Source organism: Bombus fervidus, chromosome 2 (assembly GCF_041682495.2).
Source record: "Bombus fervidus isolate BK054 chromosome 2, iyBomFerv1, whole genome shotgun sequence".
Classification (NCBI taxonomy): Eukaryota; Metazoa; Arthropoda; class Insecta; order Hymenoptera; family Apidae; genus Bombus; species Bombus fervidus.
Window position 1 is genome coordinate 3784408 of NC_091518.1, and position 11652 is coordinate 3796059.

Genomic DNA, 11652 nt, shown 5'->3' on the forward strand with positions numbered 1-11652 from the left:
AAAAAATTCTGTCGTCAACAAAATAGTTGTTATCAATAGGTAAAAAATGAACAGAAACAATTTAAATTTCATTTATTTAATTTTATTTAATTATTTATTATAAGAAATAAAAAAGTTTTAAAATGACGATGAAGGAAATGAACTTTTCTCAAATCAAATATCACATTTTATTTTAAATCATCTGTAGCTTAAAAATATTTATAATGACAAACTATCTCTCTCGCTTTAATATTAATCTTACCACATCTTACAAATATTTATGAGCAGTTTTATACAAAATCTAGTCTATCATGTATTTGTATAACATATGGGCTCATCATCCTAAAGTAAATTCTAATATTATGCTCTATGCAAATATAAATCTCAAAATTGCACATTATGTACAAAATTTTCATAAAATATAACATACCAAAACTCAAATTATATATTTACAAATCGTCACTTTCACCGTTTTCGAAATTTATTACACAACTGCAATAAATATAATATTTTAACGAATGCAAATATTATTGTATACACGAAAATATATTTCATTATATTATGACTTTTGTACGTATATTCACTCAGCATGAAAAATAATAAATTTTCAGCGAGGTAAGTTCCCTTATGCCACAAAGATATGTACCTTAAAAGCAAACAAAACAACTGAAAATCTAATTGAGACTTGGAAAAATCTCAAATAACAAAAAGAACTGGTCTATTTTCATGCTTATTTGAATAGTATGTGAAATTATAAATGAAATCAATGTAAAAATAAATGATACTTTTATAGATGATGAAATAAATAATAAATTAATGGAAAACTGTGTGATTAACAACATTCATGGTCGACATTATCTACGTATAAAAGAGTGTGCAGAAATATAAAAAAAGAGAAGTACATATACTAATTTGAAGTACTTATTAATATACTTATTTAAGGTTGAAAACTACAAAAGATTCAACCGTCGACCAATCGTCAATTAACTTCCTAAATATTACATTCTGTAGTAAATGTTTTTAGAAATTAGTATGATCATTAACACGAAACATATGAATACCATTATCAAAAGCAGTCTTTTTAAACTCATCGCTTTACGAGATTATTATCTAATAATGTGCACATAAACAATTAAAATTATCGAAAAATATCACTCTCCATTCATTCTCTTACATCCAATAAATTGTTCAAAACGACTAAATGATTGAAATATTAACTCTTCATCAAGAAATAATCTTCAATTATAATCTATAACAAACAGCTATCTCTTTTATGAAAGACCAGTTTTTCATAACTACAAGAAATAACCACGACAGTTTTGAATATAGAAACTGAATAGAATATAAATTGATCCAAATTCTTGCAAATGTGTCTTCACTGTATCTACCAAAGATATTATTTTCCATATAAGACTTTCAACATCTCAAAGTAAATTTCATTCTGAGACTACAGATTTTTATCCAAATTCATATTTTTGAGAATATAATTAAAAACGAAAACTTCAATGAAAATATCATTTTATCTGCCAAGTATTAGATCGTCCGAAAAGTTTCTTTTGTTTTATAAGGAAATAATGGATGCACAACATTTTCCGTTTTATATTATTTTATCGAATTACGTATGATCCATTTTGTTCTATCAAAATAAAGATCACAACGTTCGACAGATTAGATTTCATGTTTGTATAAAGATGCATCGTTGTAAAAGACGTGTCTGTAAAAGAAAGACACTTTTCGGACAATCTAATATTATAGAGAGCACTATATTTTGAATATTTTATATATTTTGTGTGCATTCTGTGCAATTTCCTATAAATGCATAAAAATCTGCAGTCTATTCATTATCTCTTCCTATACCTCCCAATAGTTTTAACTTTCTGAAGAACAAACATAATTTCCTATTCTGTTATTACTTCTAACAACATTCAACAAATTTTATAGCCGCCTACATGACGAGGTTCCTCGATTCTTTATCGTCAGTCCAAACTCTTCCTGTTCAATGGTGCCGTATCTTACGCTTTGCAGTTACTTCTTGAAGTAATCGTCTCTTAAATGGTGAATGACTACTTCGGAATCGAGTAGATTCCTCTTGAGACCGTCGATGACTATTGGCTTCCGCGAATGAGTTTCCTTTCAATTGTTTCTCATACAATTCACTATCAGTTTTAATTTCCTCGACTGAAGGTACTCTGGAGCGCCTGAATTCTTCCATATCTTCATCTCGAGGTAGAGGACGCGTTGTATCTTCCGGAACCGGTCGACCATCCGGATACACTCGAATCACCATTGGTCCAACTAGATATGGACCAGTGTGCTCAGAGGATGGTTGTATATAATCGTGTGTCGCCATTGTTTCTTCTCCTATGCCGTTTACATCGCTATCACTGACAGCTGAAAAATGAGAACAATAAATATATGATTTCTTTAAAATTAGGAGCCGATTACAAATGGTTCTATGAAAAAAGTAAGAATAATGAATACGTTTAGAATAGCAAAATTATTTTAAATAATTCATTTTCGCTTGATATGAATCAGGATTCTCAAATTGCTTAAAAAGATCAGTTATGTGTCTCCCGCGATTATACTTTAAAATTTCTCTTCGCAATTTCTCTATATGATTCGATATGAAGAAAGAGATTCCCCTAATGGCCTTCAGTAACCTTTCAACCTGTATATTCTAACGATTTTTATAATTGAAAGCTATTTCTTGAAAGATTCGAGAAGAACTTATTGATCTTCTAAATAGCTTTATTAACAAAATTGATTGTCTATTTTGTTTGTCTAAAAACTGCGTCGTTATATTTAACATAATCAATAATCTTAAAGAAGAGAACGAATCTATCAATAATTTAAATAATCGAATTAATATTATTATAATATTAAATAATTGCTTAATCCGAATTAACATTGTGACTTAAGTAATTCATGTTCTTGTTGTTCACGTTAATAAATGAATATGTAATTACGTAATGAAACAGCTATGCAAAAGTCTAAAATTTTAATCGAAAGGGCAGCATGACACTGAGAGTCCATTAATAACGCGACATTTATGCTGATACTAAGTTTTATCATAATAAACAAATACATTTCCTAGAACAGAATTATCATTGATCGTAAATATTTTTAGCATAATTGACTTCTAAACTCATGTTACTAACGGAATAATACGTGACTAAAAAGTCATTCCTTTTTTCGCGTATATGACCTCCGCATTATGATAATTGGACGTCTAATATTTTCATGTCAGTATCCCATGATACTACTTCCTACTTCCGTCAGATCGTTGTCGAATGTTTCTTCTCCGCAAGGACTTTCGGAAGAGACGTGCAAGAATGCAAACAACTAAAAATTCCATCTCTCTCTGACATATTCAACTTAAATAGGCTTTAGGCGAATATTTCGTACATTCTTTTTCATAGAAAAATTATGATTTATATAAAAACTTGTAGTTTCTTACTATATTACTTGTTAAATTTAATTCAATAGATCTATAAAATAAGACATAATTCGCAACATAATTGAAAAGAGAAATTATTTTAATAAAAAGTACTGACACATTCCTTATTTTCCTATGAAATGTTTTCCTTATTAGGTCCCACATGATATAATCATACCATAAAATTTGTATAGACGTGTAAAATTTAATATACTTGGATTTAATTAATTAGTTTGAAAATTATAATAAATACAATGATGTGCTACTACTTCCTGTAGCCATAGTAATATCACCTTTTTTACAATTATACTACCATTTACAAAAAATTTACATCATAAACCTATATACACAATGATCTAGGCAATAGAAATTCAATAAAATCAATTAGAATATAAATCTGAAGAAGAAGAAAATAAAATAAATTTCCATCTAACATCTCTTCTAATTTCTTTTCTTTTATTCTTCTTTAAAATTTACGGGGGAAACTAGAACATCGAATGAGATTTCTCAGATCCTCGCAGTAAATAAACATTTTTCATAGCATCCAAAAAGCCTCCCCGAACTTCGGTTGACTCGTTCAGATGATCGGGTGAAAGTGCAGTTAAAGAAGCTGGTCCAATTGAAAACAACCGTTCTGCTATCAAATGCGATCTCGTTCGGTTAAAGAAAAAAAAACTTTCTATAGTGGAACGTGCGCGATTGAGACTTGGAACTTTCTCACAACAGTATTTATTCTCTTTCATTTCGGATCGTGCAGATAATAATCTCTTTCAATGTTTACATTTCTCTTTAATCATTAACAAATGTCATGCGAACTTGATTTTCACGGTTAACATTTTTCTCAACTATTATGTAGTCGGTTCGAGTACAAGTTTTTTTCGTTCTTTTCTTTTTTCTTGTCAATTAATACTTTCACCTGTATTAATGAACTTCATAAGGTAATTAGAAAATTAACAGGGGTCAAGAAAGTGATTCTAGAACGTAATTGTAGAATGTTTTTCTCATTTTATCACATTTAGGCATCTTGTTTTAACTGTAAATATCTGTATTAATGAACTTTACGAGGCAACTAGAAAATTACAAAGGTCAAGAAAGTGATCCTAGAATGCAATTCTAAACTATTTTTATCTTTCTGTCATCTTTACAAAATTATTATTTCTATTGCAAATACATACCTAATGAATCTGTTCCGATGGAGAAATAGAATTCATCTGGCTTAGGAGCAAGTCTTGGAAAATATGCGTTTTTTATCATGGCTCGCCAAACTATAAACAAGGAATAGTAAGTTAACGTAAATAGAATTAATTTTTAATATTATATTCGGTTTATTCCATGTAGCGAAACTGGAAATCTTACTAAGTCCTTTCGCATCACGTTGATATGGATCCAATTGATCGAGAATATTATTGTCCATGTTAGCTAAGTTCCGCATCCCGGCAACCAATAAATTTTTATTGCAATCCGGCATGGACGAATCCGCACAATACTTGGCTACTTGCATGCTGAATACTCTTAACAAGTAACTCGCCTGAAATTAAACATTTTATAGGTTATCTTTAAAAAGAAATTTAAATAATCTCTTTCAATATTATATATATATATATATATTCGATGCAATATATATCGTTACTGGCCAAATAAATATTATGTGACAAGAAGAAGTAATTATTCAATAATGATTGCAAATATTTCGTTCAATTATTTTTAAATATTATTTCCCGCCGAGTAACATCCTTAAATCCGATTTTTAAAATTCTCCCTTTCATTTCTAAGATATTATTATTAAAATATGGTTCAAATATGAAGCACTATGCATAATATAATATATACAATGAACAAATTCAAATATTATATTATTAAAATATATAAGTCTTTAAGAATATATCTTTGCAACATCGATTTTCAATATTTTATTTTTTAGTACCAATAAAACCTTTTTTCCCTCCTTTTATTTCGCTATATTATCAATCAGAACACAATTCTGCGAGCTAATTTGCTTGGGTACTATCTACAGCATCATTTATGTCAAATCAAATATCAAATGAAACTATGAAGATCAATATACGAGCTGTTTATTTGCCAAAAAACAAATTATATAATATAAACATCAATCAAGTGCTTTAGTACTAAAATTTCAAAAATATGGTGTTAACGATTTTGACCTGTGAATAGCTTATACATATCGTATACAGAAGATGGATACGTTTTTTTCTGCGTAAATCATCATGTCGATCATCGCGAAAGCTATTTTCCATTCCGTCGGAGCAAATGCATTCTACACGCGTCCGGTGAAACTCGGCAATGTGTAACATACAGGATATCGAACACTACAGTTATAACAAACAAATATATATGCGTGTCGCAGCCTGTACCGTACATCACGTATCGGGCTTTGATTGCGATACACACGTTTTTTTATTTTTCGTCACGAGAAATTCTGTCTGCCACGTGAAACATGCCCCCGTTCGTGGTGCGTCTACGTAAAGCACAATGATCGATGTCCACATACTTTTGGCTCTATCTATGGCTCAACGATTACGCGAATATTCAACCTTAGAATTTCTAATGACATTTCTGTAACGTCTTTTGGACAACAACAAAATATTTCGAAATTTAATAATATTGACAATCGATAAGTGTTACCAATCAAACAGTGTTGGCAAGATCACTTGCGTAACGATACAATTTCTTTCGTAGACATTTTTTGTAGTAATATTTTTGATGAATCAATTTTTTATAATTTTTGTCATTCATTATTTATAAAATTATATTAGGCGAATTATTTTATTTTTGGAATGTTATTTCTATATTTCAGAATTCGTATGTCTAGATTTTGAAATATTTAATTCTATGATTTGGAATATTTATCTCTGCTTCTTTTTTTCAATTTTTATTTTTATTTCTTATATTCATATAAAGATAAATTCTTAAAATGAGAAATTTGTCTTAAAATAAAGTATATAATTTTTAACAATAGTTACTTTTTCAATAAAATGTTTAAAAATGAACTAATTTTGTGTTTGAATTTATTTATTCATGCACATAGAAAAATGATATTTATAAAGAAGAAAATATTATTTTTATGTACGATATAGAACGTGATAAGTTTCAATCTCGACAAGTTGTGCTCGTTCGTACATCCATGTATTCCGATGCTGACCTACATAAATTTGCTGCGTGATCGATGGTGGATCATTGTGTTATTTTTTAAAAGATTTCGGAAATAAGATGATAATCTTTCTATATGAACATAAAGATTAGCAAATTTTCAGATTTTAGAAATGTTAGATATATTGAAATATCTTAAGTCGATTCATTAATATGAGTTACAAGTTCAATCTCTCCATAGATAAAGAGCACGTTCTTGAACTTCAACTTACGTGCAATCAGTTTTACCAACATATATTACGAACATATTACAGATATTGCGCATAAGGCGATTTTCACGCCTTTTTCTTTTACCAAGACTATCGCGCGTTTGGATGATTACAGCTTTATTAAATTATTATATTAAATTACTCCAATAGGAATTTTAATATTAGTTAATATTGTAAATATTATTATGATTAAATATTAATACGATATTAATTATATATTAAGAAATTATGTTGCATTCTTGGACAGTTAATTTCAAAATCCTCGATGCAATATAATATCTTACTAAGTAATTAATGTTAATAATTGATATGAAAAATTCTTCTTACAATAAGAAATACTTAATTTGTATATACATATATGTAGATATATAAAACGTATAATAATTTTTATACCGAATTTAATGAACTGTATATATATATATATATATTAGGATGTGCAATGCGAAAATGTTGAAGAATAATGTAACATATCTCTCTTGCTCTCTTGCTACCGTATTTGATTACCGCATTCTTTCTTCACTGATAAACAGTAACCCGTTTAGCGACTGTAAGAAATATAGAAATGTACTCAGAATAATGAATTATCGTATTTATATGCTACTTTAAGATTCAAATAATCTTAAAAAGAATAAGTAAAAATAAAAAAACATATTAACAAATAATCATGATTGACTAATTTTGTTTCCACATGTTTGACATTCATAAACAGTATTGTTATGAGATTAACAATCTCTATCAGTATTATGAATTAAAAATTCCAACTTTTATAATCAACATTGTATTGTAAAAAGATTATTGAAAAAATTGATGAATTAAATTTTTCCAAATATTCAATGGCTATTGTTGACAGACAAAGCTACTATCAACAGATGGTAAAATCATTGATCGCAAACTGTTGCGTTTGAGACCGTTTCTATGAAAAAAAGAAGTATTACGAGAAGAAGGGCACAATGTCATGAGAAAAGTCAACGTCCGATGCGCACTCACGCAATTACACTCGACCGGTCTGCACAAGTGCACGAGCAGAGCATTTTCAGCGAATGCACTCGATCGTGTTCGGTGAAAGTCTGCTATTGTTGATATCATCCACAGATTACTGTGGTGCGAAGTTTATTTTATGTAAAAGAAAAAACTTAATTTTCGTACAAAATACATCAGTCATATATTTTTTAAGATTCAAGTGAAATAGAAATAAATAATAAGTTTATCTATGAAAGATTAAATAATGCAAATCCAAATTCCATATATATAAGTAGTGTTTGTCTCAATAAATGATTATTAAAATAACGAATAAAAATCATATTTTATTCAAATATAATTTTTTGGAGAAAGATTTACTCTATAACATCTTCAATTTAGAAATGAAAAAAATCCTTACTTTCTCACTCCTGGAGAGGAATTCCCACATGGGAATCGCAGAAGCAGTGACACTCAAGGTATAGCATCCCAGAACAAAGGTGAACAGCATAGCAGTTCTCAGAATCTTCATATTTGCTATTTCACTTATCTTTAGTAGCTTTCACGAACACACTTTTTATACGTATTGTTAATCTAGGGAATTCGATCTATCACAGATATACTACCAACGAAAACACTTGTTTTATGATTCAGAATATATATACAAATGATGTGATAACGAGTCTCAAAATTAAGAATTATTTACTAACTAACCAAGTATTAGTAGTAATATTGTATAAAATTCACGTGGACTCGAATGGACGCAAATGAAGAAACGACTTTATCGCGTTCAATGGTCTTTGCAAACTGGCTGAATTTCTTTCAAACCCCGGTTATATGTATGTTCTGTATGCCAGTGACGTCCATGAAACACCAGGTCCCCCACTCCTACTTTCAGGAACAGAGTCCACTGCTTGTTCCATAATGTTTACTTCTTTCCAGGATGTCACCCAATTAATAGAAACTTCTGTGTAGCAAAAAATATATTCGTTACTTTTATGTTCTATGAGTCAACATCTTTAATTCATATTTTTTAAGATTCATTGGATTATATATGTAATGCAATAATATCAAAAATACAATGCCTATAAAAGGTATCGACACACTGTTATATTTTTTACAGCATTTACATAATAATTAATTAGGTTCAAGTATATTAAATTTTGTATTATATAATAGTAATTTCATATAAATACAAAAATTTAATATTTTAAAAATGAGGTGACGAACCTGATAGAAAAAAAGGTTTCATTGTATATAAACTTTTTTGTTTATTTGGTACATTAAATTATGAGAGTTTTACAATAGAATTAAAAATTGTAGATACAGAGAAAATCAATTGAAAACGAGTTTATACGTAAGAGGAAGTCCGTGGTGCTCACTGTCATGAAAAGATTCAGTCTTGTTTATCAGATTCCTCCAGCTACTTTAACAATAAGCCCTTAGAATCACATTCTTCAAGGTCCTAAAAATTACTATTATTGAACTTCCACATATAAAAGAATGAAAGTACAATACGAATATTAAAAGATAAATATTGTTCAAAATCAAATCGTGATTGTGAGTACATGATCTTCTGTATCGCATTCATGGTATGTTTCTCAAAATATTTACTACGATTTATTTCAGTGTGAATACATATACGTATATGATTTATTCTCGTATAAAAGTTTATGGCTACTTAAAGATGTACGTGACGTAGGTCAATGATCGAACTATAAATCAATATTCGTCTAGAAATGTTTCCAGTCATTCACATCACAATCTTTTGGAATTTCCATCACTTAATCAACAATTTGCGAATCTGGAAGTACAAATTGATTTTCTATGTAGGACAGATGATGTATGAAATATTAAAAATGATTCTACTAGTTGTATCTAGTCGAGCACGTTGGGAAGACACGTGGATGAAATATTAAGAGGGGTACCAATTATAACCTTTTAATAATATGAAGAAAGATATACTAGTTTTTGATACTTTTTAGCAATATTTTCTTACAGGAATAGTATATATTAGTATGCTTTTTATAGTAATATTTAGATTGCGAATATACATGAATTTATAAGATCTTTAAAAATATAAAAATGCACAAAATGCACATAATATCTAAAAACATAAGAAATATTTTAAATGAAGTACATAGTTGTTATATGTGTCCCTGAATGGGTAAGACTTATGTTAATAAAGATGTGTATAAAAGTGTATAAAAATCCATAATCTAGTATATTGTTCAAGTTTGTACAATTACGCTATTAATGCTGAAAATGATTTTTATAAGCTTTCATTTAAGATGATGAGCAATTTACATAACTTTATAAAAACTTCAAAAGAAAAATTGGTGATGAGTCTTTTCTATGATAATAGCGAATGTGAGAATTGAAATATGTACCACAAACATACTTTCACGCACATATTCGTGTCGATGTAAGTGTACGTTGACGAATAAGAGGCCCTGTACGTATTTTGTATTATTCGTGCAGCTAAATACAGACAATGCGAATGGTTATCTGTTTAAGTCAATTACTGTAACCAGCGTCATTCCAGGTAATCTCGACTATCTCGTAGGTTTGCTGCACATTTAACAGTCAGCATGCAGTCATCCAACTATTATGTCATTCGGATCCTATAAGAATAGATCTACAACAGTAGTTCTCAAATTATTCTTTATGAATTTGGGAGATGAAAATTATAATACAAATCAGTCCACTATTAATTTTTATAAAACATTCTATATTTATTATTATAAAAATTTATATTTTTACAAGATATGAAAATTTGTCGTAGCAGTAAATAAAATTGTAACATAATTTAATTAAGTACAAAACTAAAGAGATAATACGTTTAAAAGTTAACATATATATAGGATTGTGTGAATTCAAATTCTCAAAATCTTAATTTACCATGATTTTGAGTTTGTCAATTTTATTAAGAATCTATTTCGATCATTTTCCTATATATCGAAAAACATAACCTATAATATAGATGATACTCTAAAGTTCAACAATCAAATTTTGTAATTATACTCCATGACTATGACAAATAAAAGAATATTATATAAACACAAAATATTGAATTTATTATTCTATGAAGCTCATTCTTGTTTTATTTAATAAAATTATACACGTATAAAAGTTCAATGGTTTATTCTTTATGGTTGAAAATCACTGCTCTACAATTTCATGAATGTAATTGTAATATATCTTTGATCGGTAAATCAGCGTAAAAACAATTGATTGTGAAGAACAATTTACTTGAAAATGAATGACCTTAGAAAAATCGTATATGGTGATTCGTTGACCGAATGAGTCATTCTACTTTCCAAATCTATTGATTGTGGCATTCGTGGCATATGATCCAACATGATTGCATGTGCACAATTTGTCTATAATTTTCATCCATGAAAATCTCGTGAACCTAAGAAATGTCCTTACTATGTTATATAGAGTAAGGGAGTAAAAAAAGTCCATGATAAATTTTGATTGATCTTTAATCGATCAACTGTATTCTTATCAATTACGGTCTCCTAAGGTTATGTTTCTCTTAGCTATATGAAAAATGTATTAAAATGCTAAAAACAAAAGTCTAATGAAGGTAAATCTAGAACTTGTACGTTGCATGATCATGAGAAGATAACCGGGAGAATTATAGAATAAGCTATAAAGTTATTTCACTCAACATAACTAATATATATATATTCTTTATTTTTGTTTGCCTTTCAGTTTTGCAGTGATCTCCTACTCCACATAATCAACATGTTTTGCTTATTACTATTTTACGTTAGCAATAAAATTCATTAATTAAGTTATTATAATGTAACATTTGTAATTAAAAGGTGGTGTAGTTAAAAAATTTTGAGCATTACTATGTAAAACGTAGTTAATTTATATTCATTATTTGATTTA

General features: G+C 28.5%; 1 protein-coding gene and 1 long non-coding RNA gene across 4 annotated transcripts; one reads left to right on the top strand and one right to left on the bottom strand.

Moving 5' to 3' along the window:
* Nucleotides 1-153: 153 nt before the first annotated feature.
* Reg-5 (Rhythmically expressed gene 5) lies at nucleotides 154-8569 on the bottom strand. Of its 3 annotated transcripts, none has more exons than XM_072022583.1 (4): nucleotides 8171-8569; nucleotides 4772-4943; nucleotides 4591-4680; nucleotides 154-2370 (listed from the first exon to the last, which is right to left on the bottom strand). In XM_072022583.1, exons 1-4 carry the CDS (start codon nucleotides 8279-8281, stop codon nucleotides 1976-1978), a joined length of 768 nt encoding a protein of 255 aa, XP_071878684.1. In that variant the 5' UTR covers nucleotides 8282-8569; the 3' UTR covers nucleotides 154-1975. The 3 variants fall into 3 exon arrangements, with proteins under 3 accessions (XP_071878684.1, XP_071878688.1, XP_071878685.1); XM_072022587.1 differs by lacking the exon at nucleotides 8171-8569 and adding an exon at nucleotides 5825-5923; XM_072022584.1 differs by lacking the exon at nucleotides 8171-8569 and adding an exon at nucleotides 5595-5800.
* Nucleotides 8570-9755: 1186 nt separating this feature from the next.
* Nucleotides 9756-10816, top strand: LOC139998211 (uncharacterized). Its single transcript, XR_011803211.1, has 2 exons — nucleotides 9756-10204; nucleotides 10295-10816. It is a non-coding gene; the product is annotated as an uncharacterized lncRNA (long non-coding RNA).
* Nucleotides 10817-11652: the final 836 nt, after the last annotated feature.